The 20,495-nt window shown below is 59.9% G+C and overlaps 1 protein-coding gene and 1 long non-coding RNA gene across 5 annotated transcripts; one reads left to right on the top strand and one right to left on the bottom strand.

The window, feature by feature from the left end:
- Window positions 1-1,793: 1,793 nt before the first annotated feature.
- Window positions 1,794-13,973, bottom strand: TNFAIP2 (TNF alpha induced protein 2). 4 transcript variants are annotated; one of them, XM_072963786.1, is made up of 13 exons: window positions 13,834-13,943; window positions 12,719-12,919; window positions 10,525-10,891; window positions 9,596-10,220; window positions 7,349-7,463; window positions 7,079-7,201; window positions 6,780-6,880; window positions 6,014-6,112; window positions 5,339-5,462; window positions 4,254-4,376; window positions 3,891-4,046; window positions 3,574-3,695; window positions 1,794-1,940 (listed from the first exon to the last, which is right to left on the bottom strand). In XM_072963786.1, the coding sequence occupies exons 3-13, from the start codon at window positions 10,874-10,876 to the stop codon at window positions 1,799-1,801; spliced, it is 2,082 nt and encodes a 693-aa protein (XP_072819887.1). In that variant the 5' UTR covers window positions 10,877-10,891; window positions 12,719-12,919; window positions 13,834-13,943; the 3' UTR covers window positions 1,794-1,798. The 4 variants fall into 4 exon arrangements, with proteins under 4 accessions (XP_072819887.1, XP_072819886.1, XP_072819885.1 ...); XM_072963785.1 differs by having other exon boundaries at window positions 12,785-12,919; XM_072963784.1 differs by having other exon boundaries at window positions 12,793-12,919.
- A 282-nt stretch (window positions 13,974-14,255) lies between these two features.
- Window positions 14,256-19,434, top strand: LOC140697017 (uncharacterized). The gene is made up of 4 exons (XR_012073844.1): window positions 14,256-14,453; window positions 15,781-16,098; window positions 17,094-17,240; window positions 18,912-19,434. It is a non-coding gene; the product is annotated as an uncharacterized lncRNA (long non-coding RNA).
- The last annotated feature ends 1,061 nt before the right edge of the window (window positions 19,435-20,495 follow it).

Below are 20,495 nucleotides of genomic sequence, written 5' to 3'. Positions count from 1 at the left end.
AGGTGATGCCCTGCCCCACAGGCAGCCCCTTCCAACACTCACAGGTGAGAAGAGGGCAGGATGCGCTGGGGGGGGGCTCACGGGGGATTTGGCACTGCGCCTGGGAGGACAGGCCTGCCACACCCCCAGAGGCTGAGAAAGTCGCTGATGGCGCGGCCCTGCTCCCCAAATAAATCACTCCCCAGCCACTTGTGAAACCAGCTTTATATCAAGCTATAAATACTCAGGTCTCGTTCCGAGCACACACACACAAAAGCAGTGCTACCGAAAACTAACACCAAACACGCTAACTCCTACGAATGTACAAAGGCCTTTGTGCATCATTTACATGGGCCCAGTTTCTGGCCACGGTACCTAGAAAGAGGAGGACAAACCCAAGAGAGCGGGCTGCAAGCCCCCTCATGACAAGCCTACGTCTGAACTGCCCCTCTTGCCAAGAGGGCCTTTGGGGTAAGCAGAGGCCAAGGCGGGTAATTGAACCCAGCTTTTCCTGGGGTAGGACAAGGCACCCCACCCCATAGAGCAGGCGACGGATGGAGGCTGGGGTGGGCAAAGTAATGTCGCCACCCCAAAGATGCCCACGTCCTAATCCCTGGGCCTGTGACTATGTAAGTTTCCACGGTGAAGAGGAGTTAAGGTGTCAGGCAGAATTAAGGTTGCTAATCAGCTGACCTTAACATCAGGGGAGGGTCCTGGGTTGTCTGGGTGGCAAAAGGACTCACAAGGGTCCTTAGAAGTAGAAGAGGGAGGAGAGGAGGAGTGCTGTGAAAAGGATTCAAACAGCCATGGTGTGGCTGGCTTTGAAGATGGAAGAGGGACACGGGCCAGGAAATACTGGAAGGCGGCCTCCAAGGAAATTCCCTGCTAGAGCTTCCAGAAGGAACCAGCCCTGCCAACACCTTGGCTTTAACCACTAGAGCCATGTCAGACTTCTGACCTTCTTAGAACTGAAAGAGAAGTTCTGGTTTTAAGCTACTAAGTTTGTGGAGATTTGTTCAAGTGGTTAATAGGAAACTAATACGGAGGCCAAGGGGTGAGAGGTCAAGCTCGCCCCGCCCAGACCTCAGCACGCCTTCCGGGGGACCCCTGGGCCTGTCCCCGTGTTGGGGAGGGCAGAACCCAAGCAATCTCAGGAGGTCCTTGCCCTCCTGGGCCCATCCTCAGGGGAAGCCCGTGGGGAATCAGAGAGGGGTCGCGGTCTGAGCTGCAGGGGGTGGGGGGGCCATCTGGAGGGGGCTCTGACGCTGGCTCTGCCTCCGGCTGGTTGCGTGACCCGACCCCTCAGGCTCCTTTCCAGGCCCCAGATAAGAGCCCATCTTTTCCTTTTTCTCGTCCAGTTCTGCCTTCGATTCCAAACACTTGCTGAGCCTGGCTCAGTGCAGCCCTGGACCAAAGGAGGCAGGAGGGGTGAGGCTCAGGCGCTGCCCCAGGAGCTGGGAAGGCTCCAGTTGGGGTGCTTGAGAAAGCCAGTTCTGAGGCAGACAGTGGAAGGACCCCGCAGACAGCTGGTGACCCAGGATCTCTGACCTCGGCCACTCTTCCTCCGAGCGCCTCCCTTCAGTGCGAGTCAGATCAACTCCCCTCTACAGAGAGTTTCTCGGGTGTGGCCTCCTTGGCTCCCCACAGGAGGGGTGAACTAACCAGGGCATGTGTCCTTCCAGCTGCCCAGGGGCCTGTGCCTTGGCCAGGGCTGGGCAGAAGCAGCAGCAGAAGGCTGATGCCGGTCTGAACGGTCCCCAAACGGGATGGCATCTGATGCTCTCCAGGCGCTCACAAGCAGGTCAGGCCACAGAAAAGGCTACCCAACCTTTATAAGTGAAAACAAGGACTTGGAGGGCGCTTGTGCCCCCGTGTCGATGTCCAGGATGCTCCGGATGCCCTTGACTTCGCTGTTGGACAGGTTCCCCTTGATGGCCAAGATGGCGCTCAGGTGGCCTTTGCTGGCAGAAGAGTGTCCCCTCAGTCCAGCCTGCTCACCAACACCCCTGCTCCCACCTCTTCCCAGGTCCCCAGACTCCTAGCTGGAGCCACAGGGTCCTGCAGCCAACCCCCTGCCCACAAGGAGGCCCCACCCTCCTTGGCCCACTGTGCGTCCCTAGAGTGTGCCACGCTCTGGTCCACCTCAGGCCTTTGCACTGGCTGTTCCTCCTGGAATGCTCTTCCCCATGCCCTTGAGAGGACCCTCCTTCTCACCCTTTAGGTCTCAGCTAAAATGTCACCTCCCCCAAGAGGCCTCCCATCCCTAAAGTCAGCACTTCCTGTCGTGCACAACCTTGGGTAGAGTCTTTAAAACTTGCAGCTGTACTCCTTTGCCCGACTACTCGTCAGGGCCAGCGCTCAACAGACTGTAAGCAACATGAGGGAAGATGAAGACCTGGTCTGTCTGGTACTTCATTGCATCCTGGTGCCTAAAACAGAGCCCGGCACCTAGTAGGAGACCACTCAATAACTGTTGGTGGGTGGGTGGATGGGTGGGTGGATAAGTGGATGTGTGGATGGATAGGTGGGTGGATGCAAGGATGGATGGGTGGATGGATAAATGGATAGGTGGATGGATGGATGGATGGGTAGATGGATGGATAGGTGGATGGATGGGTAGATGGATAGATGGATAAATGGATAGGTGGATGGGTGGATGGATAAATGGATAGGTGGATGGGTGGATGGATGGATGGGTAGATGGATGGATAGGTGGATGGATGGGTAGATGGATAGATGGATAAATGGATAGGTGGATGGGTGGATGGATGGGTAGATGGATGGATGGGTAGATGGATAGATGGATAGGTGGATGGGTGGACAGATGGATAGATGGGTGTGTGAGCAAATGGACAGATAGCTAGGTGGATGAGTAGATGGGTGGATAGGTGCCTCTATGAGCGGGTGGATGGATGGCTGTGTAAGTAAGTGGATGGGTGGGTGGGCGGGCGGGCGGAGTGGACCAGTCAGTGGCTGCACTGGGCTGAACTGAGATAATCCAGCTCAAGGCCTGTTCAAACTTTCCCAACCATACCAGAGATTCAACCCAGAGAGAAAATTTCCCTGGTTTTCCAGATCCTCAGGCAGCCGGGGTTAAGCCTCCACTCTGAAACAGGGGCCCCAGGACTCAGGGCACAAGTCAAGCCCCTGAGGACCCCAAGGCTGCATGGTGGACCCCAGCGTCACTGCTGACTTGCCACGACCTCCAGCAGGCCCCCGGTCGCTCTGACCCCAGGCTTCCCTCTGAGGGGCAGTATCATAAAGGCTGAGACTGCCCGGCTTTGTCATCAGCTCTACCACTGCCGGGCTGTGCTTCCTTGGACACATTCCTTAAGCTCTCCAGGCCTTGTCCCTAAGATGGGGTGGGAAGTGTCAGCCTCGTCGGGTTGTAGTGAAAATCGAGTGAGCAGCCACAGTAAAGCCCAGAGCAGGGTGGCAGGCACACAGTCCAGTCACAGGGACTGCATCAGGTGGGCAGTATCTGAGCTCTCCCTATCCTGGAGGGGCTGATCCCGGGCCCACCCGGCTCCGACCACAGTGGGGTATGGCAGGGCCATGCCGCCTGCCCAGGTCCTCTGGTGACTCTGTTCTCACCTGAAGTCAGGGTACCAGGTGGCATACGTGGCCACCTCGATCTTGATGGCACTGGGGTCTTGCAGGCGAATGATCTCAGCGAGCGTGGGGAGGGCGTGATGCAGCCAGGCTGCCGGGGAGCCCTGCAGGCACAGGGTGGCCTGGTTGGAGGGAGTCTGTCCCCTCCTTGAAGGCCACCGGGCAGGGACCCAGAGAGGTTCAGGTCAGATCTGACTGGGTTTGGAGAGGCCCTGAGGGACTGTCCTGGCCTCTGCAGAGGCCTGGAGGAGGAGGGTCGCCGTCCCAGTGGGAGCTGGGAGGGGCGGGCAGGAGCTTACGTTCTGAGTGCAGAAGTGCTGGATGAGCTGGGCGTTGGCCAGGATGTGCCCCGCCAGCTGCTGCTGCTGCTCCGCCGTCTTGAGGACCAGGCGCCGCTTGCTGAGGCGGATGATGTACTCCTTCACCAGGTGCAGGTGCACAGCCTCCATGAGCTCCTGGGCAGGCAGGCGGGGCCACATGAGCCAACCAGATAGGGAGCTCACCCCCCACCCCCGGAAGCCTCGGAGCCAGGAGTCCAGGAGGGGCGGGAGCCAGAGCAAAGGGATGAGTGCATGCTTTCCTGGCTGTGTGCACACACACACACGTTGGCATGGGTGTGCAGACACCCGCCGCCCTCTGCCACCAGCCCAGCACTCCCTCACCTTCCGGAAACAGTCGTGCAGTTCTGAGAACTCAGGCAGCCTTTCGCCCACGACAGAGATGATTTCCTCCAGGGTCTGCACGGGGGCCGCCCAGCGGGTCTGTGTGAACCTCTTGAACAGCGGCTGTGAAAAGAGAGGCAGGATATTGAGTTGCGCCTGCAGAGGAAGGGCCGGCAGCCACTGGCATGCACAGAGACACACATGGACGCACGTAGCCCCGGACAGGGGCGCGGGGCTGTCAAGGACTCAGGGAGCCCAGGGGACTCAAGTCCCTGCTCACAGGCAGGAAGTGGAGGCAGGTCCACATGCCCTTCTCCAAGGCTGACTCGCTGCAGCTCTGGAGCCAGGACAGCCACTTGCCTGCCCTGAGGCCTTTTCCGCTGCCTCCCTCCTTAAATAAATAAATTCCTGCATAAACAAAGCCTTGTGTTTGGCTCAGCCTCTGAGAACCCTGCCAAGTCATCCAGGGTCACTGTCTGGCCACCCACGGCCACTGGGCACTGGGGACACGGAAGGCTCCCATGGAGGGCAGGCAGGGAGTCACTCCTCTTCCTTTCCAGGGACCCCTGCTTCACCCACTGCTAAAGGCACTGAAGGGTTTCTGTAGATTTCCTGGCCCACAGCAGATGTGGTGGCAGCTGCCCAAGGCTCTAAGCATCACAGCTGGGACTTAGGCATGGGGACAGGGCGTGGGCAGGAGGGTCTGGGGGAGCTGGTGGAAAAGTATGTGTAAACTGGAGGACTATGCTGAATCTAAATGGGGGAGGGGCACTGAAGCTTCTGGTCTGTGCCCTACAGCCCTGGACGGCCTTCTGAGCTCCTCAGGTGGCTCCAGCCTCCCTAGACCTGGCCCTGCTCCATGCCTTCCACATACCAGGTCTTTGCTTATGCCACCCCCTAACACAGCACACCGGAGCGCCCCCAGGCCCTCTCCCTGTCCACCCCTCCACACACAGCACACCAGAGAGCCCCCAGGCCCTCTCCCCGTCCACCCCCTACACAGTACACCGGAGCGCCCTGAGGTCCTCTCCCCATCCCTCCAGCACTGGATGCCACGTGAGCACAGGGCAGGAGGTTCCAGCTACCTTCAGGTCTGCAAACAGGTTCTGGAGCAAGGCATCAAAGCCACGGCTCTGGAGTTCATTCAGGGGGCTCAGCAGGGGTCTCAGCAGGTCCTGCGGAGTCTGCCACTTCTGCTCCATGTACGTCCTGAAAGGACACACAGGTAGGGGCGTCGCCCAGGCCCAGAAAGCCAGCTAGCCCGAGTGAGTCTTCCTAGCCATCTCTTTCACCCTAGGACCCTCAATGGCTCCCCATTCCCTGTGGGAACAAGTTCAAGTCATCCCATCCGTGCTCCCTAGGAAGGGCCCCCAGCCTTCTCACCCCCAGCCATACCTAACACCACATTCTCTTCTAACTGAGGGCAAATTGCTCTCCAAACTTCAGTCTGCTCATCTGCTTAATGGACATAATCACTGTACCTACTTGATAGGGTTGTCATAAAAATAAAACAAATCACTTGCACAAGTACTTGACCCACCAGTGTTAGATAAATGTTTGCTGCTGCTGCTGCTTCTGGTCATTTCCTTATCTATCGCCCTGCCACTTTTAATTCACCGTCCATCTCTACTTAAGCTGCTCCTTTGGCTTCCCTCCCTGCTCCCGGGCGCCTCCCTTCCACCTCTCAGTCACCCTCTCTCTCCACCAGGCAGGCAGCCCCAGTGATTACCGCTCCCACAAGCCCCTCCCAGCGCCCTCACCGGAAGGATAGGCAGTTGTTGATGTTGGCCATGACATTGGCCCTGTAATTTCTCAGCTGTCTGCAGCACTCCAGAAAGTCCTCAAAGGCACGCTGGTAGCTGTTGAAACAGGAAAGGGCACATGCAGGACCAGCACAAACACTGGGACAGTGGCAGCCTCCCCTGGCCCGACAGCCTCTCCAGGTTGACAGGGCACTTTTCCAGTTAGTTGGCGCCGGGCCGCACAGGGAGGGGCCACCAGCCCCTAAGCACCCTGTCACTGGCTTTACATGCTAAGCCAGTGGGGCCAGGGCCCCTGCAGAGCTCCTGAAGAGGGTGCCAGCCCAGCCCGGCTGCCTCTACTCCCCCCAAAGGCCCTGTCTATAGCTGGACGACTGGAAGAGGCAGTGAGTGGAGGGAGGGGTCCTCAGAGGTGGGGAGAGAGGCAGCCAAGAGACTTGTGAGGGTAGAGACCAGGGGCGTCACCTGAAGGGGAGGCCAAGATCTCGGTCCCTCAGGGGGCACTTTCTTGTCAGCTGAAGGCCGCTCTGCAGGGAGCTTTGCTGAGTGGGGAGGGTCAGATCACTTGAGGCTCTCAGTGCCCAGTTGGTTTTCCCCCCTACACAGTGGGACAAGGACTCCTGCTCTGAATGACAGACACCCTCGGAGCAGGGAGGGGTCCCAGATCTAGCTTGGATGCCCACCTGGGTTACCAGGGAGGGGTGGTGGCTCTGAGGGAGGTGGCTGCAGGGACCCCCTCCTGTGCACGCACATGTACCTCACCCACCTCCTCAGGACCGCAGCCAGCTCCACTAGCAGCATATGCTTTATCTGCGTGCCCAGTTCAAGGGTGATGCTCTCGGCCTTGGCCTGGCCCTGGGAGATGATCTGCAAGGGTAAGAGGTGAACTGAGCAGGAGCCCATGTGGTCCAGGGCTGGGGCATGGGCAGGTGAGGGGGGACATGCCAGGACAAGGAGGGCAGTGCTCAGAGGCGGCAGGTGCATGCACTCAGGAAGTGGGCTCTGCATGGCGCACTGCGAGCTCAGGCCAGGCTGTGTGCGCACACGAGGAGCCGGCTGTGCTACCTGGATGATGTCGATGGCCAGTTCACTGTGGCAGTGGCCGTCCAACCTCTGGGGGGCCACATCCTGGGCCCAGCGCTGTGACTCCAGCTCCAGGGCACGGGCCATCAGCTCCTTCACACTGGTCTAGGGGAAGGCGGGCCAGTCAGTGGAGCACGAAGCCCACGAGCAAGTCCGTCAGGCTCCCTGCCCATGTCCCATCTGCCCTAGCCTCCCCTCCACTTCATTCCCGCCCCTCCTTGGCCCTGGCCCTGGTGCTGGCGCTGAACTCACCACCTCACTGGACAGGAACGTGGCCTCCAGCAGCCGGATCTGCTTAGGGGGGAGGAGGCTCCCAAGCCTGACTCCCTGCAGCTCCCCTGCCAGCTTGGGGCTGTTGATGACATCGCTGTGGGCAGAGAGGGGCTGCATGAGGAAGCCTCAGCACCATCCCTCAAGCAAGAGCCGCCTCCTCAGCCTGAGTCTAGCAAGCCTTCCCTCCACCCCTCTCCCGATCCCATCCCTGCTTCCCCCCCTCTGATCATGGGTCCTTCATCGGCTCAGTCTGGTTCAGGCCAAAACCTTGTGCTCACCATGCCTCCTTCTACTCTCTCACCCATCACTCCTGCTCCAAAATAGTCTCCCCCCTGAAACTGATCAGCCTCGAGCTCCCCCAGCCCCACTGCCCAGCCATCATCATTCTCTCCCTTGGACCCTCCTCCCTGGCCTCCCTGCTTCGCCCTCACCTCCAACAGTCTCTCCTCCACCCTGCAGGCAGAATCACCTTTCAGATCTGATCTCCCTGCTGGAAGGCCTCCCCTCTCACATGGATAAATGCAACTCCTTTCAGCAGCTGGCTCTCTGCCCCCTTCCACACCCAGCCCCCTCTGCACTCCAGCCCTGCTGGCCATGGGTATCCACCAGCCCTGCACCCTGACCCCAGGGTGGCTCTGCTGCCCCAGAGATGGGCCAGTCCACGCAGGAAGGGCTGCCCCCTCCACAACCCCACCCGACTCCACGGAGGTATATCTAAGCGTCCTTGTGGTACCTTTGCTGGGTCCCAGAGCCCCCTGGGGACTGGCCCATCCAGACACTTGCTCAGGGGCCTCTGTCTGCCTGGAGGCTCAAGAATGGCCCCTCTGCCCCTCTCCCAACCTAGACACACTGTGCCCCTTTGCTCCCGCACTTCCAGCCACATGGGCCTCAGAGCCACCTCGGACTCCCCCTCCCAGGGCTCCAGGCCCAGATAGCTTCACTTTTCTGCTGCATTGACCCCACTGGCCTCAGGCTAAAAGCCCCCGAGGTCACTGGGACAGGAAGGCTGAAGGGGAGAGGCAGAAGTCCCTGGCATTTCCTGGTGAGTCAGGAAAAGCAAGAAGGAACTGGCTCAGTGCTGCCCTGGCTCTCCCGCAGCCCCTGCCCTGGGCCAATTGCTCTCACCCTGCTGACTCCTTACCCACCACCCCCACTGGGCCCTTCCTCCAGCCCCCTAATGGAGGCTGAGCCAGCAGCACCCACCGAGCTCACTGACCACCCAGATGTGTCCTCAGGATCCTCAGGCATCGCTCACACTGTCTATACCACCAGGCTTCCTTCAGGCTTCACACCTGGGGCTGGGGCCGGCCCGTAGAGGAACCCCAGGCCTCCCACGCCCTGGCATTTACACACTGCAGTGTCAGTCCCTCCCCACCCAGCTTGTGCGAATTACCGACAAGCTCAGGGGTCCACAGAGTCTAGGTAAATCAGGGGACGCCTGAGGCTGTACCCAGCTGGTACCAGGTATCCTCCGTTGGCCAAGTCAGCCTCCCAAACTGAAGAGCTCCAGGCCTCGGTGGCCAGCGCCCAGCTCTGCCGTGGGCTCACTGGGTAACCTTGCACAACGGGAGTCTTTCCAACAGGCCCAATGGCCCTACCTCACCCCTGCCCCCACAGCCTGTTGGATAACCCAAACTCTGATTCCCAGAATGCCCCACGGCTCAGCCTTAGGCCCTGGAAGATGGCTCCCTTTGCTGGGAACAGCATCCTCCCCCCCTCCCCTTCCATTCTGTCCTCTCTCCTTCCCTGCTGGATTCCCTTATTCTATTAGTGAGCTGCCCCAAGGCAGGGACATTGGCTCCTGTGGCAGGCAGAATTTTGTGCCTCCTCCTTGGGGCTGGCTTCCTCGACTGACCCAGGCAGGTTAGGGCCCCTGCTCAGGGCTCCCACAGTCTCTGGCCTCCTCTGCCACCTACCATCCTGCTCTGAATCTTCACTGCTTCACGTTCTTCCCAGACTGGGAACTCATGAATGAATGATGAAGCCCCTGCGATTCTCTGCGCCTCCGTTTCCCCAGCCGAGAAATGTGGCTTAGGCCCAGGAGACTAGGGATTCCAAGCGCTAAGCAGCCCGGGCCCGGGCCCTGCCCCTCCGAGTCCAAGCCCTGTCACGCGCCCTGCGCGCTCTCTCACCAGGGGCTCCCTGCCCGCGGTGACGGCCCCTGCAGATCGGGCCTCCCTGCCCCCGGGGCCCCCGCCGCGCCCCCCTGCGCCCAGCGCCGCTCACTTGGGGTAGAGGTTCTGCACCCAGACCAGCAGCATGTAGGTGTCGCGCTCGCACAGCTCGAACTGCGCCACGGCCGCCAGCTGGGCCGCGAAGTGCTTGTGGTAGCTCTCGGCGTAGGCCGCCACGACGCCGAATTCGGCGGGGAACAGCGGCTTCAGCCGCGCCGCCACCGCCTCCAGGTCCTCCTTCATGGTGCGGCCCATGTGCAGGAAGAGGCGCTCGGCCTCCGTGCGGCCCTCGGCGCCCGCGGGCGGCGGGCGGCCCAGCCGCTCCTCGGCCGCCTGCGCCACGCCCCGCCGCCACAGCTGCAGCCAGCTCCGGGGACGCGTGGCCGCCAGCCCCGAGGGCCCGGGCGCCGCCGCCCGGTCCTCGCGCTCCTGCGCCGCCAGCACCGCCAGCGCCTGGCGCAGCCTCTCGGGCGCCGCCTCCAGCGGCCGGCGCAGCAGGCCGAGCACCTGGTCGCGCAGCAGCGCGTACAGCGCCTCCACCTTGCTCTGGCGCCGCACCAGCTCCTCCTCGCTCGCGCCGCCCGCCGCCGCCGCCGCCCGCAGCTCCCGCTCCAGCGCCAGCAGCGGCCCCGCCGCCTCCAGCCGTCCGTGCTCCAGGTCCGCCTTGAGCTCCTCCACTGCGGCCAGAACGCGCCGTCAGCGGGGCTCCGAAACCCACGGCGGGGACAGGTCACCTCCCGCGGGCCCACAGGAGAGGAGGCGGAGACCCCCAAAAGGTAGAAGTGAGGCGCCCAAGGAGAAGAGGGGTGTCCCAGGCAGGACTGACCTCCCGGGGCCCACTCCCAGCCCCCAAGATCAGGGGGTGCAGGTGCACGCCCACCTTTCCTGCCCTCTGTGCGTGCTGGGTGAGTGGGGCATCCACTCCGATGGACCTCTGTCCTGCCCAGCCCCTAGCAACTCTGACCTGGGGCCCCGGCCTACCTGTGGGCAGCCGGCCAGCCAGCCGCGCCTGGGGCTCGGACTCGCCCTCTGTGTCTGCAGAGCTGGGCTGACCCTTCTTCTTCCTCCCTTTGGTGAAGACACTAAACACGTTGGCCAGGCCTTTTGACTTCTTCTTCTCCTTCTTCTTCACAGCCTCGTCCTCGTCCCGATCCGGGGCTACCTCAGCCTCCAGGGGTGGCACCAGGTCCTCGGAGGAGGCCTCTGACATAGAGGCTTCTGACTCTGCCTCTGATGTGGAGGGCAACTTCTGGGGGCCCCCGGGGAAGTCAAGAGCCCCTGGCATAGGCTGCTGGCCTGGAAGACCTTGGAAGAAGGTCATCATCTTCAGCATCACCTCGGCTCACGCCTGCAGGTTGGCAAGGCGAGGGAATGAAGGGGTCAGTAGACATGGTGAACAGGCCTGGCTCCTGGCTCCCCAGCCCAAGCATCCAGCCAGGCTGATCTGTTTCCACCCGTATAACTGCCAGACCTCTGGCCTCCTTCTGGCCCAAGTGGGCACCAACAACTCAGTTCCCTCCCTGGACACTGGTTGCTCTGCACCCACAGCTCCTCTCAGTACCCCCAGCCCCTCCCAGAATCGCCTGAGGCAGGAAAGAAGCTGGGGGTGCCAAGCATCCCAGACAGAGGGTGCCTTCACTTCTTTCTGGCAAATCCTTCCCCGTCAGCCCACCCTCTGGCAAGGAAAAGCACTGCGGGGGATAAGTACCACCCTGGACCCCACGAGACCCTGGGGGAGGAGGCAGACCCCGAGCTGCTGCCCCACTGAACAGAGCCAGAACAGAGGTCCAGAATAGTCAAAGAGCATCAGAGGCCTGGCCGAGGCAGGCATCCAGCCCCAGCCCCATCTTCCACCATGCCTGGTTCGTCTCTCGACTCTTCTAGCTTTGGGGTCCCAGAGGAACACTATGAGCAGATAAATGGCCGCTCCTGCTGGGACCATGGGTGGGCAGAGCCTGACTCCCATCCCAGCCTTGGCACTCAGGCTACAGAAACCATAGTGCCCCCTCAAACATCAGGATGTGTTTCCCACGTCAGCAGGGACAAGGGGCCCAATGAGGCACAGGGCTGTCTGAGGTCACCCGGCAGCCCAGACTAGGAACCCAGGCTTCCTGGCTCCCACTGCACCCTGCCGGCTCCCAAATGGGGTGACATCATCACCACAAGAGCTTCCGCTTCTATGCCCTTCCTGAGTGCCCATCCCATCCCTTCCGTACTCCCTTCCAGGATGGGTGTTGTTTCCCTCATCTCACGAAACTGGCTCAGCAAGACTTAAAAATGTCCCTGTGGTCAACAGCTTGGGCTTGGAACTCAGATCACCTGGCTTCAGGTCCCCCTGCCTCGTGACCCCTACTGCCTCGCAAGCAACATTCAGAGAGGCAGGACCCCCTCGGGCCCAGCAGCACCTTCCCCAGCACCTTGACCATTGTCGGAGCAAGGCCAGGACCAGTGGAGGGGAACCTGGCTGATCCCAAGGAAGGGGGCAGGGCTAGGAACGGGGGGCAGACAGGGCTGGGCCTCCCTGGTTACTGGGGTGGCCCATTAACCACACTGCTTGTCCCCTCATCTAAGAGTAAATACACCAAGTCATGACTCATACAGCACAATGACTTCGATTCACTCCTGCAACAGCCCTGCAAGGCAGATGGGATGATCTTTCATCCAGAAAGAGAAACTGAGGTGGTGGGAGGTGGGATGGGGGGACATTAGGCCTTTCAGACTTTCCACATCCCCTGCTGCCTTCCACCAGCCCAGCTACCTTCTCCCATTTACCCAAGGGCTCATCCCAAACCCCTGGCCTTGAGAAGAGCCACTTAGAAGCCAGGAAGCCTGGGTTTCTCCCACTCCCACTTCGCCAGGTGCCCTGGGTAGAGTCCTACACTGCTGGACCTCAGTTGCCTCCCCGGTGCCATTTGGGCTGAGTTCCACTCCAGGACCAAGCAGGAGGTACTCTTGGCAGCCCCAAAGCCAAGGTCCCCAGGTGCAAGGCCACTGGGCATTTCTACCCCACTGACCCCTTGCCCCAGCGTCCCTCCCAATCCATTCCATTCTCATGCCAGGCACCCACAGGAGCTGGTCTGACCAGCTGGCTGGGGCTGCTCTGCCCCACCTGGGCCCCCCCTGCCTTCCTGCTGGGGCAAGGGAGGGGGCTATCCTGACCAGCTGTGCTGCCCACCTGCCTCACCTCTGCCGTCATGGCCCCCATCTCCTCTGTCCCCACATGTGCTAGGCTCTACCCGACCTCCAGACCTGGCTCCTGCAGGTCGCTGCATGGCATCGCTGCCTGCTCCAATCTGTGGCACAAAATCCTCCTCCCCTTCAAGGTCCCACAGCAGTCCCCCTGGCCCCGTCCCAGGCTTTGGGACTGAGGCAGCTGCTGCAGTAGAAAGAGAAACAAGTGTGGGCTCAGCTGTACCACCCATAGGGTGTGGACCAGATACCACCCTTCCTTCGTAGGCCTCAGTCTCCCATCTGTGAAATGGGGTGGAGTCCTGCTGAAAGGATACAAGAAAACCCACAAGCCACATGCTGGCACCTAGCCAGGCCTCAGTAAGGGAGTGTGCCCTGTGTCCCAGTGTCTGTCAGGCTAACCCCGACGCCCAGGTACCACAGAAGAGGGCAAGAGAGGCACTCCTTTAAGCCCAGGCTCATGTCTGAGCACGCCAAGACAGGAAGGGGTGTGCTGGGAGTCACACAGTGTGGCCACAGCCTGTGGCCTGACAGTGGCAACCGTCTGGTCCTCCCAGCTCCCCCAGCTTCTCCTCAGGCACGCACACCCTCACCCTCCTTCCCAGGTTGGGGCTGAGGTCCACACAAGCCTCTCTGGCCTCTGAGCCTGGTTCCTCTTTGCTGGGCAGGATAGGGAGGCACACCTGTCCCCCAGATGAGGACACCCAGGCACAGGCAGGTGAAGTGACTTGGGCTCCAGCAAAAAGCAAGCCTCCCCCTCCTCCACTTTGAGCCTGGGCCTTCCTGCTACAGAAGGGAGACCCCTGCGCCCTCCCCCACAGCCCCTCCCTCCTGGCGTTTCAGGAAGAGCCCTGAGCTGGGAGCATCTCATCCGGACCCTCTGCTCCCTGACGCAGCAGCTCAGCGCAGGGACCTCAGTTTCCCTAGAAGTGGGGCTGCTGGAGACCTGGGACCCTCGGAGCGTTCCGCCCCCTTGGTCCTCTCCGTCGCGCCAGCCGCTCCCACGGGTGATCCGGTCAGAGCCTCGGGGGCGGGGCGGGGCGGGCAGGCAGCCGCGCGAAGAGGTGGGGGACGGACGCCCCGCGGGCGCAGGTCACTTACTGTGTCCGAGCCGAGCCACCGCTGTCCCGGCCTAGCCCCGCGCTGCCTGAAATAGTCGCAGACTCCGCCCCCGCCGGCCCGGCCCGCCCCGCCCGCTGCCTCCGCGGAAAACCCGCGTGCGGAAGCCAAGGCGGAGTGTGGCGGGGGCTGCCTGTGTCCCGTCGTCCGGCGTCGCGCGCGCCCCCAAGGCGGTGCGGGGCCTGCCCAGCAGGGGAGGGGGGGCCGGGTCGCTACCTCCCACCGGCCCGGGCCGGGTGGCGGGGCTGGCCGAGCGTCGCCCGGGTGTGTGGGGCGCGAGCACCGGCACCGAGGTTGGCCCGGGATGGGTCTGGCGCCGACCCATTGTCCCATGACGGCTTCTGATTGGCTGGCAGGAAGGGGCCCCCCGCGCTCAGGACCACGGCCGCGTCACACAGCCGGCATCCATCCACCCCAGCTCAGAGGAGTCCCCCTCCGCTCCCCAGCTCGCTCCAACTCTGGGGAGTCCCCTTCCCCCCGCAGAGTGCCTGGGACGGTCCCACCCAACCCCCTTGGCCGGCGGAGGATCACCCTCTCTGGGGAGGGCGCTCCCACTACGGCCTTCTTGGAGGAGCCTCCCTAAGGGAGAGGGGGCTGTAGGGGTGGGTGCTTTGCTTACACTCCCAAATCAAGTCTTGCTTAAAATGAGGAAATGGCTCACAAAAGTTGCCCGAGGTCACACAGGCAGTAAACTGCCGTCTGAACACACCCCCAGGCTTGTGGGACTCCCACTGAAACACTTTCCATTTCAGGGACCAGGGCTGGTCCAGGACAGGTTCCTAAAGGCACAAGGCAGGGGTCTTGACGGTTCAGGCTCAGTTCTCACTCAGCCCAGCTTTGTCCTCACTTGGCGTGGCCTTGAGCATGACTTGTTTCTCTGGGTAGTCTGGCCAGTCTGTCAACCGGCAGGAGGGGGTGCTAGTGAAGAGTACCTCCTTCCCTGTTTCACATCCTGGGAATCCCTACCCTCTGGAAAGGACCCTGCAGCTCAGGAATTTCCCAACTGGGCACCAGCTTCCTTTTTGCTGCTTAATAGAGCCTCTGCTCCTCCCTCCTTTTTGTTTGGTACCCCCTCCCCCTCAGGGCTGGGCACAGATCTTGAGGCCTAGGAGGCATGGCCTCCCCAGCAGGGCAGGGGGGAGAGAGGGGTGCCCTTTGAAACTGAGAACTTCCTCTTCCTCCTTGGGAATGGTGGCCAAGGGCCAGCTTTGGGCTTGGACATCGATCCTGTCCCTGGGGGGGCTTGCGGGGAGGGGAAAGGGGACTCCACCCCTTCTCTCCTGATGGCCTCAGGGGTGACATTTTTCAGATCTGAACCAAAAGTTACCATGCCCCATGACTGGGAGGGTCATCCCAGCCAGCCCCCTGCCAAGGTTCATCCAGCCAGACGGGTGATGAGGATGAGGACCACAGGGTCCTGGCTCACTGCCTCCGTGACTGGCCGCTGTGGCCTTGTTGTGCAATACCCGCATCTTCCTGCCAGGCCTCCTCTTCTAACCCCAAGCAGATTGGGAAATCACTGGAGAATCCAAAGCACTCTGGGTCATGGGGTGGGGGTCTTGTTTTCAGGCTCGCAGACCCCACTGTCTCCTCAGAGCCTCAGACCCTGATCCTCAGGGGCAGGAATAAGGCTTTGCAGGGTGGGTGCTGGGTGGCCAACCTGGTCCCCAGCTGCCACTCCACCTGAGTTCCCTCTCTGCAGCCTCACCCTGGGCTAGGGCCAGGGAGTGGGAAGAGCTGCCCTCCCCTCGTGTGGCTGCATCCATCACTTCCCCTTTTCCTGAGTTCCGGCATGGGAGTCAAGGGTCACATACGTGACGCCCCCAACACAAGGGAGATCCTCTGAAAACAGGGCTGCCTAGAGGGCCAAGAGGTGTAACAGCCCACGGGACAGACAGGACAGGAGCTATTCTTACCCACTCTTGACAGAGGAGGCAACCGTCCCCAGGAGATCAGACACTTTCAGAAGAAGCCAAAGGCCAGCCAAGAATTCCACCCTCAGCAGGAAATGAGCGTCGGATGCTGGTTGGGAGTGTTCCTGGGCAGCTGCTGTCTGGTTGCCCACCTCCCCGGGCTCAGGCCGGGGGCAGCAGGCCGGTTCCACCGGACAGGGGCAGTGGACCCCCCCAGGCCAGCCTAGAAGTCAAGTGCACCAGCACCTGGCCAGGAGCTGTGGTCAACTCCCTGCACGCAACCTAGGGCTTGGGAGGCCCAGGACACAGCCCCCACCTCCCTTCCTTCTGCTTGGTAATGACAGCTGACTTCTTTTTTTTAATTGTGGTAAAATACACATAACCAGATGCACCACTGTGACCATTTTAAGTACACAGTTCGGGCGCATTGTTCTGCAGCATTATGTGACCATCACCACCATCCAGCTCCAGATCTTTTTTCACCTTGCAAACCTGAAACTCATTAAGCACTGATTCCCCATTCTCACTTCCCCCACGGGTCCGGCACCCACCATTCCGCTCGCTGTCTCTATAAATTTGACTACTCCAAGTAGCTCATATAGGTGGAATCAAGTATTTGCCCTTTTGTGACTGGCTTATGTAATTCAGCATAATGTCCTCAAGGTTCATCCATGTTGTAGCATGTGTCAGAATGTCCTTCCGTTTTAAGCTTGAATTATATTACATTGTTTATCTTTTCCATCTGTCAATGACACTTGGGTTGCTGCCACCTTTTGGCTACTGTGAATAATGCTGCTGTGAACATGAGAGCTACTCAAAACTTTTGAACTCCACAGGTGCCAGGCTCTATTCTCCGTGTTGCATGCGTTAATTGATTTCATCAGTCTTATGAAATGGGTACTCCTTAATTATCCCATTTTCACAGGTAAGGAAATTGAGGCACTGATAGGTCCAGTCACGTGCGGGTCAGTGGTGGAGCTGGGAGCCCCACACTAAGCATTGTGCTATATTATTTGTCCCCCGATATTGATTAACTGAAATACAGCTTGATGTACTTAAGTCAGACACAAGGAGGGACTGCTAGACTGGGTAGCTTAGATGCAGTAATGGATTTTACTGCCCTCTATTCCTTTTTAATCTTTGAAAAAAAATTTCCAAAAAAAAAGAAAAAAATTTTCCCAATCTCTTTCATGGCCCTGTTCAGTCAATTCATCGAGTCTTAACCCTCACCCCGAGGGGCAGCAGAAGGAGCTGACTCGGTTCCCGCACCAGAGAATAATATGGAGGGGGCCATGTGTGATTCATGGTCCCATTCTGTTCCCCTCCCAGGGCTCCCTGGAAGAGCAGAAGTTGCAGGCAGAAGAGAGCACATTCCGGAACAGGGTTCAGCAGGTGCAAAAGCCAAGTGGGGATCAGGCAGGAACCAAGGAGCTGTGGTCGCTGGGCCTGGGGACACCAGGAAGCCCTGGCCGTCAGGTGTGTACAGACCGTGGGTGGGCTCCCTGGGGACTGTTGCCTAGCCCTGCCCCCTGGCCCCATCCGTTTCCCTCTGTCGTGTGACTTGCACTTCCCATTGCCCTAACCCTGGCTTCCCAGTCCTGCTTCTCAGGCCGTCACCTGACCTGGGACCGCCCCTGGGACCGCTTACTTCCTGGAGATGTCCCACTCATCTGCACTGGGCAGAATCATCGCATCCTCTGTTGACAGGGGAGGAAACTTGGAAGTTTCCTTCCAAGTTTGGAAGACTTGGAAGGCTAAGTGGATGCAAAAGTTGGGGCCTTGAGGCTGAGACCTCTGCTGCCACCCAGCCTTCCCCAAGAGAGGAAGTCACTGCTCAGGGTCATCTGCAGCTGCACCTGACCTCAGCCAGAGTCTCCTGACCTCCCTGAGGACCACAGGATGGCCAGGGCAGCTGACCAGGAACCACCCTTACAGGCCATACCCTCCCACGAGGGCCCTCACCAGACCAGGTCTACACCAACACGCAGTGTCCCCCGACCCCCGAGTAACTGTTTACTTGTTAACGACCCCTCCCTCCCCACCAGGAGGAAGCCGGACCACACACTCCTTTCTGTGTTTGGTAGATGGGGAAAACAAGGCCAGAGGAGAAATGACTTTCACTGGTCCCCAAGCGGCCTGGCCTACCTCCTGTGAGGGAGAGGGGGCCACTTAGGAGAAACCAGGGTCCACTGGGCAACAGAACCCCAATCCTAGTGGCTTTCCAAGTGCAGGAGGGCTCCTTGGAGGAGGTGCCCCTCCAGGGCCTCAGGGAAGCTCCGAGCCAGCCCTGGTGGCCTGGCCTCTTTCCTGGTCATTCACAATGGCTTTCTGTGGCGATGCAAGATGTCCAAGTTCAGCTTGTATTCAGATCTGGGCTGCCCTGAGCCCAGCAGCCCAGAGGCCCTTCTCCTAAACAGCCTAATTTCCAGGAAAACAGCCTTGCTCCGCATATAGTCCTGCCCAGTGACAGGGGGAGCTTTGGTGGGAATCCCAGTGTTGTGTAGGGCTGGCCGAGGCTGGGAGTGGAGGGAGGCTGCCCAAACCACCATGGGGCCTGCCACTTCCTCAAGCCTGAGTGTTGTAACTCCTCCTCATCTGACTTCAGGGAGCTCTGCACTCTTGACTTTGAAGAAGGAAGGTGTGATGGTGGGAGCTCCAGCATGGGAACCACCTGGGCCCTGGGGCAGTCCACCACTTCCATCTGTGTTTTTAGACACATTGCTTCACCCCGTGCGGCTTCCCAGTCGTTCCTGGAAATGGAGCAGACACAAGCTCGGAGGGTTGCCAGGGAAGGCTTGAAGGAGAGAGTGCGTGTAAATAACAGTAACTGCTCCTCTGAGGGAGTGCAAACTGCTGGCCAGGCCCTCATCCAGCAGATTTGCATTTGCTCATGTAAAGCTCCCATTTTTACTGGGAGATAGAGTCCAGAGAGGTGGAGCAACTTGCCCAAAGTCACACAGCTAGGAAGGTGCAAAGCTGGGATCCCAGCCCAGAGGTGTCTGAATCTAGGAGCTAATTCTTTTTTCTTTCATTGAAGTATAGTTGATTTACCATACTATATTAGTTTCAAGCAGACAACATGGTGATTTGATATTTTTGTAGCTTATACTCCATTGAAAGCCATTCTAGGCAGCTAACTCCTCTTAGGTTCCAGGATTCTGAACTCCTGCACCGAGTCCACAGGAAGAAGGAAAGCTGAGCACCACAGAGCAGAGCCTGCACAGCGGGCGCCCCAGACACAGCAGGGCTCCTCTTCCCCGCACCCTAAGATTCCCGCATTCAGGGCTTCTGTCAGTCTAAGAGCCTCGGGTTCCCTGCCGTCTGCTTTCACAGAGCTCAGAGAACACTGCTGTCCCCGCCCCCCAACTCCCTCCAACAAGAGCAGGCGCTCCGCCAGCGCTGGAGATGTCACTATCCTTGGATGTCCCCTGTAGTCATCCCACTGGGGTACGTCCATGTCTCTATCCACAGATACTGCTTCTTGCCCACTCAAGGGTCCTGCAAGGAGCCCTGGTTGCTTCTGGGGCAGGACCCAGGGGAGACGGGAGTGAGGAAGCACTTCGCCAGACAGCCTTCTTGTACCTTTTTAATTCTGAACTGTGTGGATATGTCCCTATCAGAAACAAAGTCAAAATGAAAACATTTAACAAATACACTTTAAAAGCCATGACTAGCTGGGTGGGTGTATGTGCTCACAGAGGATGGAAGGAGGAAGGGTTTTGTAATGACCCCATGGGACCCATGGGTGGGTGTGACCTGTCCACGTGTCAGTCCTCTCCAAGCATTTCACTGGAGCAGGGGCCCCGGGAGGCTGGGCTGAGGCCCTGGAGGCACTCAGACCTGGGGGGCCCTGGCTCCTAGCACATCTGCCCACGAGAAGCCTGCGCTGCCACCCAGCAGGACTTGATTCCCCCATCCCCAGAGCTCTGTGGATCAGCCCTCGTCTGATCGCCATGCCCAGCACAGGCCCACTGCCCAGCGCTCCACACCGACTGGCTGGGGAAGGGCAGTCTCGCCAGGGTGGCCCCGGAAGGAAGGGGTCAGGGTGTCCAGGCAAGGAAGAGGGACGGCTGTGCAGAACGGAGGTGACACACTAACTGCCACTTGCAGAGCGCCCTTGGTGCAGGGATCTCTATAGACGGTCTCATTTTCCCCCAGGACCTCCCTGGCCTGCTAGCCACTCTCTTCAGCGAGCCTGAGGCTCAGAGGGGAAAGGGCCCAGGTCACCAGCTGGAGGAGGGCAGCACTGAGACCTGAACACACATGAGCATGGTGTGGCCCCAGGGCTTTTCCAGCATGACACACTCAAGCAGGGGCTGGGTGATGAGCCATAGAGAACACAAGTCCCAGGTTGGGCTACAGTGGACCCTCAGGTCCCTTCTGTCACCCCAGCTATCCTTGGGTCAGTAGGTTGGCGTCATCCTGTGCACAGACCTGAGCATCCTGCAGGTTGGCCTCTGCCCCATCCCCTAGCCTGGCCTGGAGTCCCAGAAACATCTCAGAGCAGCCTCTGCCTCAAAGACCCTCAGGCTCAGGACCAGGGAACAGAGGCAACCCCCAGTCCACGAAGGAGCCCCAGGAAATGTGGGCACTGGGGGAAGCCACGCTGAGCTGAAGGAGGAAGAGCAGAGAGCCAGGCAGGGGGGAAGAAGGTGGCCAGGCAGAGGAGGGAATGAGGTCAGCTGGTGGGGCCCAGGACCCGTGCTCTCGGGGCAGATAAGGTATTCCCCT

The sequence above is a fragment of the Vicugna pacos genome, chromosome 6, assembly GCF_048564905.1.
Source record: "Vicugna pacos chromosome 6, VicPac4, whole genome shotgun sequence".
Lineage (NCBI taxonomy): Eukaryota > Metazoa > Chordata > Mammalia > Artiodactyla > Camelidae > Vicugna > Vicugna pacos.
The sequence above is the reverse complement of the archived record's forward strand: the minus strand, read 5'-3'. Positions and strand labels throughout refer to the sequence as shown.